At 41.1% G+C, this 24576-nt stretch overlaps 1 protein-coding gene across 6 annotated transcripts in view; it reads right to left on the bottom strand.

Moving 5' to 3' along the window:
• RDX (radixin) overlaps positions 1-24028 on the bottom strand; it is a 29806-nt gene extending 5778 nt beyond the window's left edge. Inside the window, exons 1-12 of one of the 6 annotated variants that reach the window (XM_035114926.2) lie at positions 23529-24028; positions 17543-17750; positions 16873-16950; positions 10736-10819; positions 10044-10139; positions 7148-7422; positions 5643-5726; positions 4999-5145; positions 4618-4714; positions 3883-4046; positions 2571-2701; positions 54-214 (exon numbers count right to left, since the gene is read on the bottom strand). In XM_035114926.2, coding sequence (XP_034970817.1) covers positions 54-214; positions 2571-2701; positions 3883-4046; positions 4618-4714; positions 4999-5145; positions 5643-5726; positions 7148-7422; positions 10044-10139; positions 10736-10819; positions 16873-16884 — 1251 coding nt within the window. In that variant the 5' untranslated portion in view covers positions 16885-16950; positions 17543-17750; positions 23529-24028. Of the gene's footprint in view, positions 1-53; positions 215-2570; positions 2702-3882; positions 4047-4617; positions 4715-4998; positions 5146-5642; positions 5727-7147; positions 7423-8440; positions 8479-10043; positions 10140-10735; positions 10820-16872; positions 16951-17542; positions 17751-23528 lie in introns of those variants that run through there. The other 5 variants (XM_035114927.2, XM_035114928.2, XM_035114925.2 and 2 more) reach the window with 5 other exon arrangements.
• Positions 24029-24576: the final 548 nt, after the last annotated feature.

Genomic DNA, 24576 nt, shown 5'->3' with positions numbered 1-24576 from the left:
AACTCATTGAAAACAATACATCCTAATATAATCAGGCTCATATAACTTCTTACCAGCTGCTCCTGATTTTTCATTTGGTCAGCAGCCTGTTTCGCCAGAGCAGCTTTTGCCTCTTCTGCAGCTCTCCGATCCTTTTCCAGGCGCTCTGCTTCCTCTTTTGCTTTCTTCCTTTCTTGATCCAGCTCTAGGGCTCTTCTCGTCTGCTCTTCCAATTCTATGCAGAAGTTTAGAAAAGATCAGATAACTAAAAGGAAGCCAGACTGTGTTACACCGAGCTGTTAAGTCCAATGGCTGGACTGCATAGTCAATAAAAATAAATATTTCCAACACTGAATATTAAACAGCTCTGCTATTTTTCTAAGAGCAAGAACAGAAGGTCTCATTTGCTTTCAATGGAGATTGCTTAGGGACAAGGGTGGGGAACCTTTTTGACCCAGTGGGCAGATCTTTATCTTAAACCCCGTGGATCAGCTCTGAGAGGCAGTTCGCAGTAGAGTTTGGGGGAGATAGTAACCAAGCAGGAATCAATTCCCAAGCCATCAACCAATGGAGAGCGGAGTTCAATCCTGATTTCTGCCAAGTTCAACAGACCTAGTATTACATGTCTTCAGACTTGTTTTACACTGCAACTCATACACAGAATTATAGAATCATTGAATTGTAAAGTTGGAAGGTACCCCGGGGGTAATCTAGTCCAACCTCCTGCAATGCAGGAATCTCAGCTAAAACATACATGTAAGATGGCCATCCAACACATCAGATTATAATATAATGTCAATTTCACATTGTACAGTGGTACCTCTACTTGCATTCACCTCCAGTTACGTATCCTTCATGATACGTATGCGGCAAACCCGGAAGTATTTTTCTGGGTTTCGCTGTGCGCGCAGGCGCAGGAGCGCTCCATGCGCATGTGCAGAAGCGGCACCTCTGGTTGTGGAAACCTCGGGATCCGACCAGAGCTCCGGAACGGATCCCATCTGCAACCAGAGGTACCACTGGAATGGAATATTCCAATGTTTTCTCCACTTGACCGTGTTGGCAAGAACTTACTCTTCTGAAAGGATGCAAAATGATGCATTTCACTTAATGCCAGTTTCCCAAATACATGGCAGCCATGATAGCTGAGTAGGCACATAAACCATAGCAGTAAGGACTAAAGCTCAGTGGCAGAGAACATGCTTTGCACACAAGAAGGTTTCTGGGTCAATCCCAGGCAACCGTTATATGAAGCAGATGATAAGCCCTCTTCCTGCGACCGTGGAGTGCCATTATCAAGCAAAATACACAGTACAGTACTAGGCTAAATGAACAGTTAGTCTGGAGTGAAAAAAGTTACTTCTTATGTTTCTGTCAAGGTTTTCAAAAACACTTCCCATTCTCAGGCATCTGTGTCTAATTTTATTTGTTGCAGCACACTGCAATTCTCAAGAGCACACAGTTTGGGAATTACTACCTTTAGTGTCTTAATGCAAACTATTAAAAGAGATGAACGAACATTAAAATGTTAGGAACTGCAAGAAGTCACTCCATTCAATAGCTGTGCTATGATTCAGAAAGTCAAGCACAAAAAGAGTAATTGGCTGTGGTAGAGAAATCTATGCAAAATCCTGCAAAAGCTATTAAGTTTAATGATATAAAGACTTTAACCTTAAAGAGCAGAGACACGTCAGAAGTAAATCCAATTCAACTGAACTTCTCTAGGAGACTGTAAAATAGAACACCTCACTATGGAAGTGGGTTTATATCTATTACATTTTTTGCATGCTTCTTCCCTTCATTTCCTTTCCCCTTCCTTCAGAGAGTAGTTCTCCACATAAATTTCTATTACTATTTTAGATACCTGACCTATAGATATGATAATTTTCAGTATCAAATAGATATGAAATACTTTCAGTATCAAATAAGGTATATTAATTAAAAAGGGCCTCTTTCAGTTTTACTACAATGGTGGATTATAGACAAATCTGTTTTTCCTGACAGAGCCGACAGCTAGTTCTGAAACTAAAGCTTACTGCAAACCTATGGCAGAATATAAATGATTTACCACTACATAACTGAATTTGATTTTAATCTAAGCTGCTATTTCTTATAAAGTGACAGTCCAGAATAAGGTTTAGACACTGCAAATTTGTACTCTTCACAATGTCACATAAGGTTTGTGTGCCACTGTCCGTAAATTACACTCAAGCAAAAAGGAACAAAAGGAAAAAGGGACACAACAATGTACAAGTAACTCGAAACTTATGTTCACTTAAGTTGCATGCATTCAGCTTTATGTGCTTGCCAATGTTTTTTTTGGGGGGGGGGGCATCCAGGAAAAAAAGACTTTGGCAATCCTACCCGCCATTGAACCCAATGTGTCTTGACTATACACGATTTTGGCTTCATAAAATCACTTATTTTGAGAGTTGCCTGTAGTTTAAAATATGATGCAAGTTAAATTAGCGTATTGTTAAGCTAGCTGCTAACTTCCTTACATGATGTGGTAAGCAATGTAACATAATAAACCTAACAGACTCACAAACTTAATATTTATTGAAGGAAATAGATGTGATGAACATGCTCACCTTTTTGGGCCTTCATTGTCTGTTCTTCAATTTGTCTTAGCCGTTCCATCAACTCTTCCTTTTCACGCTCTATTCTTTCCTTCTCTTTTTCTGCTATTTCCCTTTTCCTTTTTTCATTTTCTAGTTGTGCCCTAAATTAAATAAATGCCAGCATCAGCATAGCAGAGGAGCAAGTGATTTTCATTCTGAGTTTACAGTGCATCCATCAAAATCCATTTACCCAAACATGCCAAATTTATTCTCACAATACAAGTCACAACATGATATGCTAGGGGGAAGCCCTGCGGCAATCATCATCATCATCATCATCATAAAAGGTTTGTTCAGTCAGAGGATCTCAAAATTGCATCCTAAGTGTCTAAAAAAACAAGGCGAAAGCTGGAATGAAACAGAATAGGCAAACAATCTAGCTAAAGATCACCATCAAGTAGGGTAAGCTAGTGCTTCTAAACTACAGGCTTCTCATGAGCATCTGGTTGGCCACTGTGAGGACTAGAGAAGTCATTAGTCTGATCCACCAGGGTTCTTATGTTCTACACGACAATCAAGTACCTACAAAACTTCAGTCTATCAGGTAGTAAACCATAGGATAACACAATATTAGGTACTTCATAAAATAATTTAAGACAACAAACAATCTGACCCAAAACTGTGGCGCTTAATTATCTGCTCCCCACCTCTACCGAGACTCTCTGCACACATGGTAACATCCAAGTGGCAATTACATATTTGTCTGCAGTCACTAACAGCAGTTGCAGTGTTACTATTTAGTTTACTTAGTGCAAATCTTCTGAAATCACTGTGGAAACATGCGGTAAACATGCCAGTACATGCCGCTTGTTTTTCCCCAAAGCATCAGTACTCTAGCAGAGTCCAATTAAGCAGGCAGCCTGCTGTCCGTGCACTTTGCTGGAGGACAAATCCAATTGTGACACAAAGCTGGATAAGGACATGAGCTTTCATAGACCCAGGGCTAAAGAAAACCAGGGGTTTTGACAAACATCCTTTCTTTCTCTATATATAATTCATGAAGCCAGTTTGTCACTGCTTAGAACTGGTGTGCATCCATGTGTAACAGGAGTTAAGTATGATACCAAGAGAACAACAGTTTCCACTACTGGCACTGATTTAATAGGAGTAATATCTGTTTTTAGAGAATTCTGTCCATGAGGGCAAAAATAAAACTTAATATTTTTCCTCCTTAAGTCTGCCTCTAGGTCACATGTGCTAGAGTGCTTTTGTTTGTTTGTCTGAAGTTATGAATGACAAAATAATTCCAACTGCTGTTCATACACAGTTGTCAACATCATACCTCTCCATCTGTTTTTGGTGTTTTTCTTCCCTAGCCTGGGCCTTCATCTGTTGAACTTCAATTGTATCTGGCTTTCTCCTCCTCATGTACAGCTCATGATTTCCCATACACAGTGCCAATATCCGCTTATTAATTCTCAGACGTGGTGCATAAAACACAAAATCCTAATAAAAAAGATTAAGTTATTGAAATCCCATTTATGTTCTAGAAACACATGCTTGTTAAGAATATGGACACTCTTAGCTTCTTCTTAATGAGATTCTAACTTCTTAAATAGATAGCTTAACACTTTCACTTCCAATGAAGCAATATTTGGGACTAGTCATTAGCTGTTCCAGAACAGATCAATAAATGACTTGGAATTATGTGTGATCAGTGAAAAAACTGACACCAAAGTATTAAGAATGATTAAATCCCAATGAAACAGGGAATAACTCTAAAAGGTTCTTTGAACTTGGGTGTCTGTAACAGGCTGGCAGAGGAAACTCAAACAGGATTTTGAAAGTTATGTACTTTGGAGGCGGGGAAAAGAAAATTCCAGGCATAATTAGCCCCAACTCTACAGCGAACAATTAACCAATGTAAGTGAGAAATTCCAACACAAATATTAGCAAAAGTTACATTAGTTAAGCAAGAAAATTCTTTGGAGAATTAAGAGCTAGATAGTAAGGGGTTACAGATGTGTCCTACATTGATAGTTCAGGTCTAAACAAGAAATTAAAAAGATTTACTCACAGGTGCCTTTTTGTCGATGGGTTTTATCACAAACTTTTTGTCATTGAATGAAATATTTCTGATTTCACTCCAAGGAAAGCCGATCTTGGGAGTCAACCTTTAGTGAACACAAAAGAATCCTTAGTCACACACACTTTGTGAACAACCACAGTAAAAGAACAAACTTAAGTTATAGGGTGAAAGGACAGCGTGCAATTTCATCTACCTCTGTCCAACAGGCAGGACCACTCATTTACCAGGCTCTTCTCTACCCACAATAACATCTACAACTCAGTTTCTGAAGAGCACACAATTAAAAACAATGTACATCAAACTCTATTAAGCGAGAATGATCCATGAACAGTTCTTCAGGAATACTGAAACAGTTTTAATACTACTTACTTATCATCATGTTCATAAATATTTAAACCCAAAGCATCGACACCAAGCCATAATTCAGTTCCCTTTTTGTTCTTTATTTCGAAATAGTTGACTCCATACATTTCCAAATCTTGTGCAATTTTGAGGTACTCCATCATAGAATCTTCCCTGATCAATGAAAAGAACATAATTGAAAACCAGATAAAATGCAAACTTCTAGAGTCATTGTATAGGCAGAAGTAGTAAGGATCATGCACCAAATCATACCAATTGTATCCTTAACTAAGTCTTAAGTGGGGTAATTGTGGAATCAATGGATGAAAGTGCAATCAGATTTACAGCCCAATTCTATACATTATAATTTGGAAGTCCCATCAATTTCAATGGGACATACCCCTAAGTATATGCAGATAGAACTGTAGCCCTAACAGAGGCCGATTAATATTGGAACCACTCTGCTTTTATTTGTATTTTTATGATAGATTTAAAACAGAAGCAGGGAAAAGTGGAAAAGGGTAAGCTAGTTAGGTACAGAAGTAAGCTAAAACGGCTCTTTGGAGTAATATGTTTCAGTTACCAGCACTTATTCTGTTTGTAGGATATATTAATTAATTAAAAGCAAGCTAAATTCAAAAGAGGAAGGCTAACTATACCGGGGATCTTACCTTAACATCCCTCTGTGTTCTTCATGCCAATTTTGTATTCTTTCTTCCCACTGCTCTTTTGTCAATTTATGCTGTTCCAAAACGCTGTCAAAATAAAGAATAATCATGAAAAGAGTACCCTACTATTTATTTTATTTTTACACAAAAGTTACAGTCAGCGTCACCTTTCTAGATTTAAATATATTTTTATTTAACAAAAATTATACACCACTTGCTTGTAGTAAAACCTCTACGCGGTTTACAAGAAGTAAATTCGAATATGTTGCAATACCCTGCCCTTTCACTGTATTCACAGCCTGCAGGGAAGCTTACAACTTTTAAAAAACAATTAAGTAAATAAAAATACTAAACTGAAGACCACAATGAAACAAAACTAATTATAAACAGCAACAGTAAACAAGAACAATGTGTGTATCACCAATTGTATTCAATTCCTTTTAAAATGCCAACAAATTTCAACAACAAAAGAAGTCATAAACTCTGTACTTAAGGTGTGAATGCTAGAATGGGGCTTGCCCATCTGACAACTGGCTTGGCAGGGCTTTGACTTATGCTACTACCCTGTTTCCCCCTTTTTAATACATAGTCATAAAGTAAGCCATGGCAGGGTTTTTAAGCATTTGAGAAATATAAGACATACCCCCCAAATAAGCCATACTTCCGCGCCATGGAAACCAACCCCCACAGGCACCTCCACTCACAGAGTCACTCCATGCGGCCAAGAGCTCTGCTTAACAGCTGATCGCGCTCCCGCCTTGCTGGCTGCATCCCCGTGCTCCGCTTGCCACCATCGCTGGGCTCACTGCTTCTTCCTTGCCTGGCCCAGCCAAGGAGCTTGGAGCACCCTGCAGCGGCGGGGGGAGCGCCTGAGCCAGTGGCCTCCGCCTGGCCTGGCCAAGGACGCCTGCTGCCCCGCCGCCCGGAACCGGTGGCTGCTGCAGTGCTGAGCACTCAAGAGAGCACAGCAGCGCCCTGAGCCAGCGCCCTGAGCCGTAAAAACCGTACCAGTAATTAAAAAAAATAAGACATCCCACCGAAAGTAAGCCACCCTGTGTTTTTTTGAGGAAAAAAAGTTATAAGACGGTGTCTTAAAAAGGGGGAAACACGGTAGTCAAGCTAGTTAAGAAAATCAGGTACTATCTAACTAGTGCAACAAGTTCCACTATTGTGAGGAGTTTCAGCTGTGCAATGGAATTTCCCTGCTCTCTCCTTTCCCTGTACACCCCACAAATCTGCTCGGAAGTGTCATAAGAACCCCAGGAACATATTTAGAGGCCACACAGGGAGATGAGAAGAAGGGGAATATCCACTGCTCAGCCAACATTCCTTGCAGTAGTAGAAGTCTTTAGTTGGATACTGCCCAGTTTCTGGGATGGAGATGCATATTTTTTAATTTCCAAGTTGAAGACCAATTGGGTAGGCCACTAGACAAGCTTTCATGTTAAACTTATATGTTGTACCCATAGAATTTGCCAGACTTTTGATGCACCATATAAGTTTCTTACCGCTGAGGAAGAAGTCTGTCATTGGCCAAATATCCTAGCTTATGTATCTCTTTATTGTAATCTCCATACTTGGCTTGAACAGCATAAGAAGCTAGCAGAACAGCAGTTTCAGGAGGACAATAGATTTCATCATTTAAGATGGCTTCTTTTACTTGCAGAAAGAACAGTCTCTGGGTTATTTCTTGAATCAACTCTTCAGACACATCCTCAGGAAAAAACTTTGCCCTGAATTTGAACTGAAAAGGATTTTCTTTCCTTACATCTTGCTGTGTTACCTGAAAAGGAGTTTGCAGAAGGGTAAAGAGAATATGAGAGTATTGGGAAAGCAATCTAGTCACCGGTTGTTACATACTGTAATTCAACTCTAGGAAGCACAACATTGAAGGACTTGTGATTCACACAGACATCTAAATAATTAATTGTGAATTAGGAAAACATGACAGCTTTCAGAGGCTACATAAAGCCGTTTAAAGTCCTTATTGTATCCCTGCGTTACTCCAATTTTCATTATACAAATTCAGTTCTGAAGACCCACCCAGGAGGTTGATTTAGGAAAATCAACCTTGCATTCAAAGATGTACACAACATAGCAGTAGTTTATCTGCAAAAAGTCTCTTGCACAGGTTTGCCAGATATTGATGAGCTAATGAGCATCATGTACACCAGATTTCTCAAGTAAAGTGCACTAATTGATATCTGGCAAGCTTCCATATATCTCCGAGAGGTTTATCAAGAACTGCACAAAAAGATTTTTTAAATCCCAATGTTTGGTAACAATGCAAGAAAAGGAATAATAGCTGCAGTCTATATTCAAGTAGTCTGCTTTTTCATAAATAGCACATCAGGATTTCCCATTCCACTAACCCCCTTCCCCCCAAAAAAGACAATCAGTGGGTTCTCAATTCCAACTTTTCCTTTAAAAAAACTATGGCAAACTTTGGGGTTCCTCCAAACTAGGGGATGCCTCCCATCCTGTTTTTCTCAGTAGAGTGCTCATCTTTAGAGGGGGGCAAGGGGGAATATTCCCCCCACCCACCCAATGAGCTATCACCTCACATTTCTCTGCTTTCATTTAAAAAGAGCAACTTGAACCTGGCATGTGACAAAATGTCCTGGAGCTATTCTTCTTACTTTCTGTGAGAAACCGGCCAGTTTGCCCCTCCCTCTATATAAAAAAATTCATGCAGAAGCCCCTGCACAGGGCTGCAATCCTGTCAGCACTAACCAGTTATGTTTGCATTAGAAGAAATAATTTGTAACGTATGAGAGAAGAATGTCAAACCCTTCTCTTACCATTTTTGCTGCACCCCATCTCAAGTGCCTCAAAAGAACTAATGAGTTGAAAGACAAAAACAACTAGGATTATTGCCCTAGAGCAAAGTAGAAAGAACTCAGAGAACCTGAACAGACGTTATTCTACCTGGCTTCAAACACACCCACAGGAGAACCCTGTCCAAACTCTGTTTCCACCCTCAGCTCCTCTCACTGCAGGGAGAAATATTTGATTAAACCGATCCCACACTTATTAGAACATATTTCTTCCAGATTGCAGAGAGACACATCAGGCAGATGTGAAGTTGCACCAATGTAAGACCCTCTCTGATAAATTCCCAGGGTCAGTCTCAGCAAGATTAAGATCTGAATGAAACCATTTCTACAGAAGACAAAGAAAGCGGGTTCTATAACTTATCCACTTCCAATGTATTCCATGCAGTGTTCAAAACTCCCATTGTTCTAGGCACATTTTGTGACAGGGAATTTCATTAGCACGAGCAGTTTCTGAGCTGTGGGCACTGCACCTAAGATTTCAAATTAAAACTGCAGAGGAGAAGGAAAGGACGACCTTTTTCTGCCTCCCCACGTCCAGCTACTCTCTGAGGACTGAAGAAGAGACCCTCTTAAGAATATTAGGGGGGTGGGCAGGGGAAGGACTACACCAGGCACGTCCAACATATAGATCATGATCTACCGGTAGATCACTGGACGTCTGTGGTAGATCACTGGTAGCCCCCAAAGAAGCTAAAACAAGCTCAACATTTTTGCCCTGCATCCCCCCAAAACGGGGCTTTCCTCCTCCCTAAAAAAAGCTCAACAACCTGAACCCCCCACTGCCAGTTTTTAACTCTGTGAGTAGATCGCAGTCTCTTGGGAGTTGGCCACCCCTGGACTAGACGATGTGAAAAATGAATGTAATATTTTAGCTGCTGTTCATTCATTTTCAGCTTTGTATTCTTGTTATAAAAAAGTGCGCCTACACATTCAGTTGTTGCGTCCATAACCATAGCTGTCAAGTTTTCCCTTTTCTCGCGAGGAAGCCTATTCAGCATAAGGGAATTTCCCTTTTTAAAAAAGGGAGAACTTGACAGCTATGCCATAACCTAGGTTTCAGGTGCCATTTAGCTCTAAGCTTTCATATATCAGTTTCTAACACTGATTCCCTGTTGTGCATCATCACAAATATTAATACCACCCTATAGGAAACAAATCCAGAAACCTCTTAAGATTTCAAGTATGAACTAAATTCTCCATATAAACAGAAGAAATTGGATCAATCAGTTTAGAAATGTAATCGTTCAGAGCAGGGCTTCTTTATAGTTGGCCACCATAAAAAGAAAGAAAAGAAAATGGGCATCTGACTTCATATCAAAATTAGCTTGACTTGTAAAATGGTCTTCACAGAGTACATCAATCACTAAAAATCCTTATTCTACTGAAGAAAAAATTGAAGAAATAAATCTAAACTGAAGATGTCAAGTTGGTCAACTAACATCACAGCACGTACATGCATGTCTCTTCTAAATGAAAGTGAAATCTAAACTAGAATACTTTTTTAACACCACCTACCATTCCTTCATTGCAGATTGAATTATTTTAAATAAAACAAATTATACATTACCTTTTTGTTCAACTTCAACCAAGTTGTGTATCCTTTGCTGTCTACATACTGTAGTCCAAAAAACCAAACTTCCCGTAGGCCAACTGTTTTTACAACCTTAAAAAAGAATGACATCAATACTAATCACATAAAGCTTCATGCTTAACCCTTCATTGTATTATCAGGGAAAGCTATGATTCCCTGGACTTACCACCTCTTACTTCAAGGAAAAAAGCCCGTCTATATGAAACATTGATTAAGGGAATCTTAAGTACAGGGGGATGGGAAGAGTGATAGTAAGGTCCGCCACAGCTAAACAAGCAAATGGCTGGCCAACTTCACAGCAATATGGTTCTTAAAGGGCAAGAATGACCACAGCAGTAAGCCATTTTGTTAGAGATAGCAACAGCAAGTGCTGGTTAAAATGTGCTCCCCAACTTCCCACTGTAAAAGCCTGCCATGTCTAAACCAGGACACTAGTACCTACAGGTGCAGCGTTATCAGCCAAGGAACCACGACTAGCTGGACAATAAGTGGTAGTACACTGATGCTGTACATGATGGAACAGGCAAGCTGGTTTAAGTGGAACAATGGCTGCTTGGAATCATGAAGTTGTATGTATGACGTAGGTCAGAGGTTTTTACCTCTTCATTCTAAGCGCAAGTCACAGTTTGCTATGTCATGTCTGAATCAGCCCATAGTAAGACGATTACCTGATCAAAAAGCTGTTTTCCTGTTGTGTTGGGCTGGATGGCAAACTCCAGCTCTGCATCCATTGTGGTGACTCTTACATTAATCTGCATAGAACAAGAAGGTATTAAATCTAAATAGATTTTCATGCTTTGATCACCATTGCCGTGCCAAATTATAAACAGACACAACATCTCACACATTCCATGTAACTAAACAAAAAGTTAAACAACCAAACTAAGAACTGGTAAGAATGATAAGGTTTTTAAAAACAACACAGAGTTTTGTGATTTTGCTAGGAGTTAAAAATTGCAACCTGATATGCAACAATTAAATTCCATTGTCACCAGGAAACTTGCTATATCTATTTGATCTATCCAAACTCATTCTAAAGGATAGCCCCAACTCTTTCAGATTTGCAATGAACATCTCTGTGGCAGCGGTCACCAACTCAGCTCTTATAGGCACAAATGTACCCATAGAAAGCTTCCTTGCTACCTGCAGGTTGCTCACCCCTCCCACCACTGAAATTAAGCTTGAAAGAAGCTTTCACTGTAGACAATAAACTAGATTGCTGTATCATAATGTTGTTTGGGATATTAACCCTGGTACTCAAACAAGCACTGAACACAAAATCTTACACTTGGAAGAGTTTAAAAATTGTGAATAATATCTGTTTTGCATTCTGAGGGATTAATTTACAGCCAATTTTAATCTCTGAAGAGATAGATGGCAGCCCAAGAAAGTATCTGGGAAAAGATGCTTAGATTTTAAAGATACAATTTTTAAAGGACATTCTACGCCTTGAAAAACAGGCAAATACACAAGCTATGCATTTTAGTTAAAATGGCAATTCAGTGACTGAGATAAAATAGTAAGGGTAATGGAGTGGTAAATGACTAGAGAGAAGTGGCACGGTCCAAGTTTGCTGCACTCCAGGATTAGCTTGCCTCAGAGTTAGCAGAGAATGATGACTTGCTTTCTAGGAGCAGAAGTCAAAGAAGCTTGCCTTAAACAGATCATTTGTGTTGTACAAAGAGCGTCAAGGTTCTGCCCCCATTGTAAATTAGATGCCTTTGTCTCTAATGATCTAGCAGAGAGCATGTACACTGTATGGCAACATGTTGGGGGTTTTTAAGCCCAGCCTCCAATATGGTTCTCAGTTGTTGTTATCGGAATAGGTTTCCTTCAGTGACAACCAAAGAAATGTCATACTTAATTTAGCAGACTAGCATAAGCTTTGTAAGCTGTCTGTCTTTCCCAACAGAATGTCCCACAAGTCATGAGAATATAAATATCTTGTTCTATTCTGACAGGAGCATAGGAATTTCTTGCTGACTTTATAATACCCAGCAGTATTGCTACCAGGACCCAAAGACACCTTTTATTGTGCATACGTCTGAGCCTCCATGGTTTTAACTACAACCCCCTTGCTGTATGCATCAGAGGCCATAGGCTGCATTCAAAAGTCAGTAGTAGGGCACAGAAAAGCCCTACTCACTTGTGTTCTCCCATTCTGAACTCTTTACAGAAGCATTGCTGTTTCTAACACTTTTGGAGCATAGACTTATGACAAAAACTTTTTCATGTGCTAAGCTAACATACATCTATAGATTCAAATTTAGGCAAATATTCAAGGGGGGGATAAAACTGGCAGTCGGGGCTTACAGCTATGAGGTTTCAACAGTATTTTCTGGGCCCAGTACACTGCACCTGCAACCTACTAAAATTGAGCAACTGCCTCCGTGCAAATTAAGATAGTGTGTAGCTGTGTAGCTCACCCCACTGAGCCCCGCCTCTGTTATGCCCCATTACACCCCCGTTCTGCCCTTTTCCATGTCCAAAAGGACCCGCGTGTCAGAGATCATGTGTCAATTGGACGCACCTAAAATAGTCACTGCCTGTAGTTAATATACACCAAGGGTCACCAATGCAGTACCCACAAGCACCATGGCTTGTGTTGATCTCCCTTGGCAACCCTGGGTAGGGGGGGCCCAGACACCGAGCTTTCATTTTAAAATAACAATAATAATAAATATCTAGCCCTCCTAAAAAGAAGGTTACAAAACAGAATGTACACATATACTTATAATTTATATTAAATGAGGTAGGCTAGCTGCTAAGTAAGAAATTCAAAAAGGAAAGCCCTTTCTAGCATGAAATAGTTAAGCAGAAAACTTCACAATGACTATACTCTTTAATTTTGTTTTATGTCATGCCCACCATGGCAGCTATTTTGTGTTATCACATGTCTCTGGGACAGCCATTCTGTGACTAGTGCCAACAGCATGCTCTCAAAATTCAAAATGTGCCCACTGATACAAAAAGATTGACAACTGCAGGAACCATAGTTAAAGCTGAGGTATCTGACAGGTGGATCACTTAAACCTTGGTTCATTGTGTCACAGAAAAGTCAAAAGCAACAACAAGAGCAGCTGAACCTTGAGAGTGGTTTGAATTCTTCACTTGCAGCTCTGTAGCTTTGGAACGCTGATGACTCCTTAACCATAGTTAAGAGGTGGGATGTATTCAAACATAACAATAAGTTATGGTTAAATTTAACTAAGGTTTAAAACGCAATTACAAACCTTGATTAATGAGTGTCCTTTAATCATAGTTAATAAGCCATAGTTAAACTGCTGGCCTGAGACATAACTCTTACTCATTGCTTAATAAACCATGGTTATGTGTTAATCAGGCCAATGATTCTCCCTTGAACATTTGTGTGCTAATATTTATACCACGAAATAATCTTTCATATTTGGCACTATTACTTTCTAGTACAATTCATTTTATCAAAGAGTGATATTTTGCCTTCAGGATTCATAAGAAATCCTACATTAACTGATGCATTTAATTGTTGGCTTACATCAGGGGTCCCCAAACTACGGCCCCCGGGCCGGATGCGGCCCAATCGGCCTTCCAATCCGGCCCGCGACGACCCCCGCCGCCCGCTGCCGGCTCTCACAGTGCGCGGCGCAGCGACGATCTAAAAAATCGGCAAAAAATTGCCGAAAATCCTTTGTGCGCATGCGTATGGGCCTCTCCCGACCCGGAAGAGGTCATTTCTGTGCACTTCCGGGTCGGGGGAGGCCCATACGCATGCGCACAAGCGATTTTCTGCGATTTTTCCCCCGCCCGTGTGCGTGTGCGCACGGGCGCGTACTCCCCCGCCCTCCGGCCCGCTGCGCGCGCACTCCCCTGCCCTCCAGCCCACCGCGCGGTCGGCGCGGCGGGCACTGGCCCGCCGCGCGGTAAGTCTGGGGACCCCTGGCTTACATTAATTGCAATGCTTTTTGATATACAGTAAACATTTATCTAATGTGCACAAGCAACATAGTATTTGGAAACAGATGCACTGCTAAAGCTGAAAATGATTTTTAATTTTAATAACTGGGTTGTTTGACTTAATTATTTAAGGAGTATGCAAACTCATTTTAAATGCACGCATTCCAAAAGGCACTGTGTGTTTTAAATATTCTTTATGTGTATGGTTGAGACTCAAATGGAAATGATAAACATACCAGACAAAACACAAAATGCAGACACATGGTAGGACATTTAGATTCTGAACATTCTGCTTTGAATTAGTACAGAAAAGTTATATACTGAATAGTACACGCCTTTGGAAAATGCTGAAGTACTTATTTAACTTATAGTGCCAGGTAAGATTGAGCCCTTCAAGCCTCAAGTCTGATAATCCTTTAACAGCAATGGAAACATTATTTGTCAACAATTACAAATGTGCTTGAATGTAGAATGAAAGAAAATGCTGTTGCTATTATTTCTTGTTTGCTTTTTGTGAGTTTTGAATTTCTAAAATGAAAGGTTTGGACTCTATGCCTCTCTGGATATCACACTGACTTCACTTCATTTCCTAAACCTGGAAGATAATTCTCCATAATGTCAGATATAAGAGGCTGATTAAGATTACTCTGGTGTGATGTACTCTGCTCTTGAACAGAGATTATTACAGGGTACATTCTTATGTACACTGGCTCAAATGAAACAATCATTTTTGTCTATTAATACTTTGATCTTTTAAAACATATTTGTGTGTTTAGGGGTTGTTGTTTTTTACAATGGATGTGTAGGTGTAATCAATACATGAATCAAAAAAATTGATGTTATGTGGTATGGCTTAATTTTTAAACAAGAGGCATGGAGTTACCCTTGTCTGAAAATCATTCTGATGAAAACAGGAAGGTTAAAAATTGCAGCCTTACCAAGTCAAAATGTTACCAATCACCACTGCATACAGTACAAAGTTAACCTGCTCTTGCTTCTGGTCCCACCTACCACTGGCATGTGCCCCCCCTCCCTGAATGGTTGACTACAAGGGAATGCAGCACTCCCTTGCCAAAAGAGATTCCCCACCCCAGCTCTAAATGATGCTAGGTAGGAAAGCAGATCAGAAAAAGATTGTATCTTATGCAGGCACACACAAACTGTAAAAGATTATCAAATGTGCAGCTGCTACAACCCACCATATTCATGAAAGCTGCACACTTCATTGCGCTCTGGCAGTGCTACTAGTGTTGCTCTCTAAGCTACGCATTTTCTGCAGCAATCCTCATCACAGATCCATGCATCATCACTACAGTTCATCGGGTTGAATAAAAGTCTTTCTAAACCAGCTCACTATATTTGGATATACACTTAAATAAGGAAAACAAAACAAGACTGTACTCTACACAACAGCAAGACTCCTTTATAGCTACAGATTAGAACAAAAGTGTCTTTATGGCACCCAGACAATAATATTGTTCAACTGCCTTTTAAATATATAGAAAATGAAGCTGCAGTCAGAATGGGTGATTCAAGGTCATAGGCATGGAAGAATATTATCAAACCAGACTTGCATGTAAGCAAACGTAGAAACAAAAAATAGGTATCAGAAACAATGCCAAGAAGCAGCACTCATAGGAAGTAGTTGCAAAATACCAAGTAGCTTTTCATCAGATTACATAGTGTGGTATTAAAATAAGTTTTACACAGGGCAGACACATTAAAGTAAATGAGTGTGACTAAGTTAGTAGGTACTATATACCCTGATATTGGGAAAGATTGAGGGCACAAGGAGAAGGGGACGACAGAGGATGAGATGGTTGGACAGTGTTCTCGAAGCTACGAACATGAGTTTGACCAAACTGCGGGAGGCAGTGGAAGACAGGAGTGCCTGGCGTGCTATGGTCCATGGGGTCACAAAGAGTCGGACACGACTAAACAACAACAACAAACAATATACCTATTGAAATTAATGGACCTATTTAATTGACCACCACCCCATAGCTACAGAAAATTGTGTCTCAATAAACAATACACTCATTTTCCCTCTCACACATACACAAATCTTGACCAAGAGCTAATCATTTAGAAAACCAAACAAAAATACACAGCTCCATGCATCATTAAGTTCAGTGCCTTCTCGCAGGCTTCCCATAGTCATCTGGTTTGGGGCTGTATGTTTAGCATGGTAAAGAGGCGACTGAGAGGAGCTATGATAGCTCTTGTCATATATCTAAAGGGTTGTCACATGGAAAATGGAGCAAGCTTGTTTTCTCCTGCTCCAGAAGCTAGGACCTGAACCAATGGATTCAAGTTTCAAGAAAGGAGATTCGGACTAATCAGGAAGAACTTTCTGACAGTAAGAGCTGTTCGACCATGGAACAGATTCCCACAAGAGGTAGTGGACTCTCCTTCCATGGAGCTTTTTAAGTAGAGGTTGGGCAGCCATATGTCATGTATGATCTAGTTGAGATTCCTGCATTGTAGCAGGTTGGACTGGATACCTTCAGGGTACATTCTAATTCTACAATTCTATGATTACAGCTTCCTTTTGAAAGTCTCCTATGATGTTTCTATATATCAACTGAGAGAAAGGATATCAGCAGCAGTAATTAGTAGTAATTATTAGCAGGGCTTTTTTTCACCCAGAACTCACTGGAACTCAGTTCTGGCACTTATCGGGTGGGTGCCATTGCCATTATAAGAGAACAAGGGAGGTGTTCATTGTGAGTTCCGACACCTCTTTTTCCAGAAAAATACCACTGAAAAATACCTTGCAAAATAGAAAAATACCCTACAAAAACATCTGCTACAAGTAGCAGACAACACACTGAGCTGAAAGCCAATCAAGTACAAGAAATAGATTACTTACTGGTTTCGGCATTTTCCCTCCTTTTCTGTGTTTCTGGTTCAGTTAAATCATCTGCTGTACCACAATCTTTGTACTTTTCTGTTGAAACAAATTAATTATTTATAACTACATGCAGTTTACATTTCATTAATAAGATAACTGACCCATTAATACTATAAATGTTCAATATGCTGTTAAGTATATACATATGCATCTGCTTTGCATAGCTACATTGATTTTACATGGAAGGAGCAGAACTAATTGGTGCATGAAAATTTCAGAAGACTGTGCTTAATTAGACATGTACAAAGAGAAAATTCTAGTCTTTACAGTTGGCACATGGTCCTAACTTTTTGCTTGTGAGCACCAAAACAAAAAACATTATTTCTTTGTTTGAAGCTGGACAGATCCACATAAAGATTAAACGCAAAGGCTACTGGAAGAATTCTATGGTATTTCAGGAAATCTACACTATCTACTTATTACTTAAGTATAATAGCATTTATTTAGTTTATATGGCATCTTTCAGTTTTGAAAATCACACAGGGAGCTTCCAAATTAATGTTCATTAAACTAAACAAATCCAATACCAAACACTTTGACAGCCTCTATGCCAGACAGGCTATAGAAGCAGATTTCTTTCCCCACCACACCCATCCCAACCCCAGCCCAGTCTTAGCTACAGTCATACCTCGACAACCGAACGCTTCGACTTCCGAAGGTTTCGACTTCCGAAGTCGACAACCCCTGGAATTCTTTTCTCCATGCGTGGTCGGCGCGTGCGTTCTGCGCCTGCGTAGAGCTGCATGCGCATGCGCCGAAGCAGCGCTTCAAGAACCGAAAACCTCAACTTACAAAGACGGCCGCGGAACGGATCATCTTCATAAGTCAAGGTACCACTGTATATTACAAGCGATGGGAATAAACTGTTGAGTTAGTGCATCATCATATTCAAGTGTCTATATCCAGCTTGTACAATATGCCTTGCTCTACCTCAGCCTTCCACAACCTAATGTCTGCAAGATACTTTGATCTACAACACCCATTATTCCTACCCAATGGCCATGCTGACAGGGGTGCTGACGGGCATTGTAGACCAACACATCAGGAGGGCACCAGGTTGGGGAAAGATTGACCTACATTATATGTATTCAATCCACTACACATTGTCGATGTAAGAATGCAGCATCTTATAATCAAGGCAGAAAATCCATTCCTCTGCCCTTGAACTCTTCATCAGCTGTCATTTTACAAACTACTGTACAGAAAATGCTATTTTTAATAGACATTTCCAAATGTTTGCCAAAAGCCTATTATTTATAAAATAATATGTCTGTTTTTATGTCTGTTGAATCTGTTTTTATATTACATATTCATGGGCATGGGAAGAAGGCTAATAAATTGTTTTAGTATTATTATTTATTAAAGTTATTAATCATTTTTTGCCATGGCAACTCAAAGCGACTTACAACATCTTAAGCAAAAACCAAACATATACCTACAATAAAAACAACATAAAAAAATGAATGTTGCACTGCCTGCCATAAAAAAGCGACAATGTTAGAAACTGAGATATAAAAGCTAGGAACCAAATGGCACCTTTGGGTCACCACAATATGTCTAGGTTTTATCGTGTTTTTAATATTCTGTTGGGAGCCGCCCAATGTGGTTGGGGAAACCCAGCCAAATGGGCGGGGTATAAATAATAATAATAATAATAATAATAATAATAATAATAGGTGCTTTTTTATAAAGAAGATGGGGGATCTAGCTGAAGATGCACTGGAAAAGCAGTCTAGACGAGATGTGACTGCAGTTTCATTCTAGCAAAAGAAAAAAACCAAACCTCTTTTACTCAATCAAAGGGGTAGTTTGCCAAAACCTGTATTTTAAAAACTTGCGAACAACTTTATGTACATAATTTGTTTGGTTCTTTTTGCAATTTGTGGTATCTGGAGGATTGTAACCAGTCATAGCAAAACAGGTCATACAAAGAGCACAGTGGAACTTAAAATTCAAGCAGGTCTAGGACAGTAACACCCAGAAAACTTCACTTCATGGCCGAGTGGGAATTTGAACCCTGGTCTTCCAGATCCTAGTCCTACAGACATTCTAACCACTACACCACACTGGCTCTCACTGGGGAGAATTTTTTTCTTTCAGTTTGCAAAGTCACAGCTTCTGTGATAGGTGGAGCTGCCAGTGAGGGACCTTGTCTCATGCCCACATAACCTGATTATTTTCAAAGTTCTAATGATTTTCTTTCTGTAAAGGAAAGCACTTCCCTGTAAATGGTACAGGAGTACTCATGCATTATTATTATTATTATTATTATTATTATTTAAAAAGTAGGGTGATGCTCCACCATTTCCATAAAAAAATTCATAATTATGATATCCTTTAAGAGACATGGCAACCAGAATTACACAAAGTATTCCAAGTGCAGCTGCACCATAGACTTGTATAAGGCCAGTGTGATATTTCCAGTTCTGTTTCAATCCTTTTCCTAATGAACCCTGAAAAAAATTCCCCCTTTTTACCACTGCCCCAACCTGAGTTAACATCTTAATTGAGCTATCCACTATGACCCTAAGATTTCAGTTCTTAGTCACAGCCAGCTCAGACCTTAACAGCATATATGTAATGTTGGGATTTTTTGCCCCAGCATGCATCACTTTAGTTTTGTTAAACACTTCATCAGATTTATCATTTTAATGTTGATTTACATAGTTTGGAGAGATCATTTTTGAGCACCTCACAGCCTTTTTTAGTTAAAAACTACCCCCAAACAACTTGGTGTCATCAGCAAACTTTGCTAACTTGTCTCCAGGAAGGACTAGAAAGATGCTCTGTCTCATGCTACAGACTAGGGTTCAAAAAGCAGACAACACACATCCAGTAAATCTCACTCCCTGTCACAAATGGGCAGGATCAGAACCAAAAACTAGACCAAAATGGTTTTCTTCTCCATTTTAGTATTTATTCTACTTAACACTCCTGCCTTCATAGCAAATATGCCATCAGATACACAAAATCAAACTTCAAAATGGCCAGGTACACAAGAAGGGAACCCCTGCCCACAAAGTTTTTCATTTTTGTCTTAAGGGGGTGTGTGTATAAACCTCTGGTCAATGCCTGTCTGTAGGATGGTCTACTGTACAAAGGTCACATCCATTGCTGCATCCACTTTCACCTCTCTGACTAAACCTACCACAGAAATGCAGTTCTCAACCCCCCCCCCAAATGTCCCCCTCAAAGCAGCTCTCAGGTTGAAAAAGGTTCTCCAAACCAGCTTCAGATTGATAAAGTACTTCACAAAAGGCTCATCAAAATCTGTTACATAATATAAAATTATAAACCGGGTTCTGTTTATGAATGAAGAAAGCTAAGCATATTAAGACTGCATCACTTGGCTACTCAGCAAATATTTTATATTCCCAATTTTACCTCAATTTTATGAACCTTGAAACCCAAAAAAGTATTTACTGGCAAAAGTAATGTTTCTCTTCCTTAATTTATAACTACGGTAGTATCTTGTAAACTTTGGCTTGACCTTCTGTTTGGCACTGCCTAGCAAAGGGCTCAGCCCAGCCAAGCTTCATGCAGCCTCACAGTTTAGGGGAGTTGGAACAATAAAACAATGCGATAAAACAATAATTTAAAACAACAAAATGAAGCAATAAAAGGAGTTAAGAAGTAAAATGGAAGAGAAGATAAAACAAGTGCTAAGGGTTGGTTATAGAGCAGAAACTAGCCTTAGAGTTGGCCTTAGAGCTCAAAACCCTGCTTCAAGCATTCGGCAGCCATCTTCCCCCCTAATGTGCACCTTAATTTTTGCAACGTAATTTGACCAAAAAAGGTGAGCATTAGATTTGAGTAAATACAGTAGGTAGAACAAAAATTGTTAAGACATTCTACAGAGGCACCACATGCAAAAGTTCCCCAAAGAAACCTTTATTACACTGACAAGGATCAGTTTTCTGCAAACAAAATCACTGCCTGACAGACTTTTAGAATACTGTACAGTACAGTACTTTGAGAATGTCTACCTGGGCCTTTGAAATCCAATATATCTATTTTAAGATCCACCCTTATTCTTTTTACTGTTCTTCTGTTATTTGTTTTAGCTGTTTTTAATATCCTATTGTTAAATTGCTGTAACTTGCCCTGGGACCTCACAGTGAAGGGCAGGCAAGAAGTATAATAAATAACATGGGACCAGGAGTAGTCTTGTAAATATGACTATAAGACTTCTACAAAGCTTTGAAGTTCCTCACAAAAGATGCCTTTGCAAACTTCAGAGCAAAGGCAGGGAAAATCAGACAATGGAGTGAAGCAAGCACTAGGGTCTCCCAAGAATAACTGGAACTGGAACTGGAACACATTCATAAACTATTTGAAAACAGAGATTTATGGGTTAAACAAATAACTCAGGACAGTGAAGACCAAGCAATCAGTGAGGAACTCCAAAACAATCTCTTCCACCTGGGTGAATGGGCAACAAAAGAGCAAAACAATTTGTAGTGAGGTGCACTGGGGCAAAATACCCTAAATACTAATGGGATCTGAACTGGGGTCTTTGCAAATAAATCAATGTATCAACAGCAGTTGAAGGGGCATGATACAGGGGAAAGGGTTTAAACTCCATGCTTACTTACCAATCCTTACACTCCTCCCAACTGCTATTTAAATAACAAAAAGCAGGCACACTATATACATAAACTCATTTAGCATATCATCTACTTTGGCCCATGGTCTGATCCAGTACTGGTGCTAACCTGGAAATTTATTGTTCTTAATAAGGGAACTGCAGTCTTAAAAATGCAGCACTGCAAGCATAAAGGTTGCATATACTGTATCCCGCTGAAGTCAAAGGAACTTAAGCAGCCTATGTGGAGAATTACAGCCAAAGTTCTCAAGCCTTAACTTTTAACTTTAATTACTTTGTTCATAAGCTTACCACCATAAAGGAGATTTGCATAAAACACTGACCCGAATAACTCACAATAGAGTTCTTGTGCTCATTATGTAAATCAATACATTAAAAAGCCAAAAAAACACGAAAAAGTAGGTTTGTTTTCTACAATGGACAGCACCAGTCTTTGGATCAGTTTCATATGATGTCATTATTTGTCTATTATGGGTGCTTTTATCATAAACACGTGATTGGCGCATGGGTGAGCTATACCATGGCTAAAATTCTGTTTGTGTTGGATTTTGCAGAACTTTTGCATTTAATTACTGTTAAAATGCTTAATCATCCCCAATTCAATCTGGAATACTTTCAAGTTCTCCAGATTCTTGGTCTACTGGCAGCTAACTGAGGTCTGATTCTAGGATCCAAATTTCAACATGTAGCGGGAAGAATGGGAATAATAAGGGGGCCAAAGGAGGGCATATGGAGCCTGGTGATCATTTCTGACTCTACAGAGCTCCAGCAGTCACCATTTCCTTCAGCTGCTGCATGCTTCTATGGACTTTCCCCCTCCTCCTGAAACGGTGACATGCTGGGTAGAAGTTTGGCAGCTGCCGACATGAGGAACGTGTTTAAAATGTACTTGTCCCCGTTTGCAACAAGTAGCTGAGCCGCATGACAGAAGCTTCAAGTTCAATCCCCATTTCCGCCCCATCTCTTCTATTCTCTACCCAATAATACCGACGACTATTACTACACATGCGGTGGGGACGACGGGGACGACGACACTCGATTCTTCTCGTACAGCAATTTGCTAAACAAGCTTAACTGGGAAATAAGCCCCGCAAATACCGCTAACTCCAACAGAGCGTCCTTACAAGCAGATGTGCATTAAGCCTGGGGTGTCAAAAGACTTGCAGCCCGATCCCACAACTGACTTCGAGATGCAACTTACTCCCCAGCTCCGGATTGTACAGCCTGCCCTTAAGCCAAGCATATCCAACCGAAATTAATTCCACGCAAACGTGCTTAAATTCAGGTTGTTCGGCTACAACCCTCAAGCAGCGCTAAATAGGTAGTGATCGTAAACCCTATTGAGATTGCGTGCGTTTGTGGGAGCGGGAGGTTACTACAGAGTAAACACGCTCCGGACTGCTGCCACTAGAGCCCCCACTCTGCCTGCCCTTTCCCTTTTTTGCTAACAAAGGAAATAAATCAACAGCAGCGAAGGTGGTCTTGAAAAATGTCGTTAGTTGGAAATGTAAACAGAGGCAGCCTGCAGAATATGACACTAACAGTGTGTGTGTACACACATACATATACACACGCACGCGCCCATATATAAAGACATATACTGTACTTATACTGCATATAAAGACATATACTGTACATGCATACACATATACACACACTTATATGTAACAATTACGCCTTCCCGGACCAGTGACCCTCTCACACCAGCCTTCCTTCCTTAGGAGTTGAGGGGAGTGGGCGGGAGAAGAAGAAAAAGGCGGAGAAGCGGCGAAGGAGTCGGGAGTCCCCGTGGAAGGAAATACCCCATGGAAGGGGGCGGGGAGCGAGTTGGATCGCCGTCGGGGGGGGGGGAGGCGAGAGAGAGACGAGGAATAATCGCTGGTGAGGGGGGCGAAGGGAAGCGAAGAGTTTCTCTCCCCCTCAGATATATACACAAACAGTATTTTGGAACTACGATCCCCACCGCCCACATCCCCGTTAAGCTTGCGCAGGAGCCGCTAATGCGTACCGGGGGTGGTCTTCCCTCAGCTTCTTCTCCCAGGTGTGAGGCGTGAAGATTAAGCGAGGGAGCGCGAGTAGGAAAGGGCGAGGCCTGGCAAAGCAGCACCGCCGGGGTCGGCCAAAAGTAGCCCGCTTTTCTCCCTCACCTGGCGGCTGCGGAGGCTGAGGCAGCCCGGGGGCGGCGAGCTCTTCACTTTCCTCTTCCTCTTCTTCTCTGCTTCCAGGAAAGCGGTTTGGGTCCCAAGCGGCAGCGGGGCCGGAGGTGGGAGACGGGGAGCCACGCCACACACGCACCACCACGGCGCCCGCGCAGCCCCCTCCGCAGCCGGCCAGGAGGCGCTGCAGGGCCGCTCCGAGCGTGGCTGAGGCGCGCACCCGTGCGCGCTCTCGCTCCCGTCCCTACTCCTCCTCTCCGTCAGGGCCTCGCTGGTGCTGCTATCTTCGCTGCCGGGGACGCGCCAGCGCCGCGTCCGCTGACAGGTCCGCAATATGGCGGCGGCCGTCGGTTTAGAATTTTTCTTTTCCCTCCCCCTCCCCACCCTATCAGAGTTCTTGGCGCCTCCGCTTCCCTACCGGGCATGCGCGGACGGAGGCGGGAGCATGCGCCTTCCGCGAGGGTGAAGCCGCTGGTTCCCTGAGCTGAATTTGGGAGAAGGGGAGGCGCGCGCGCGACGGGGGAGGGATACTGTGCGTAGCGGCTGGCGGTAAAGGTCGGCGCGCGAGAAGGACCATTGCTCAGAGTCACGTGGGAGCGGGGCTTGGGTCCAGCTTTGTAAGGCTGCAGCCACCTACACACTAATACATCTCGGATCCTGTGCATCAGGAGCGAAGTCGCGCGTGGTTAAATGGGAATTGCTTCCAAGTAACTGGTGGATAAGTTGGAGCCCTACTAGGGAAGAATTCGGTGCTTGAATTGCTGGAGATGAGGAGGGAGGCCTGGCCCTCCCTTAACCTGCTGGCCCAGTAAGCAACAGGTTGCTAAGATTTGGCTAAAATTGTGGAGAGTCAAGAAGCAGAGCTTGTATGTTTCATTAAGGGACACAGCATACCCCTTT

Source organism: Zootoca vivipara, chromosome 4, assembly GCF_963506605.1.
Source record: "Zootoca vivipara chromosome 4, rZooViv1.1, whole genome shotgun sequence".
In the NCBI taxonomy this organism is placed as follows: Eukaryota; Metazoa; Chordata; class Lepidosauria; order Squamata; family Lacertidae; genus Zootoca; species Zootoca vivipara.
This window is presented reverse-complemented; position numbering and strand designations above follow the sequence as displayed.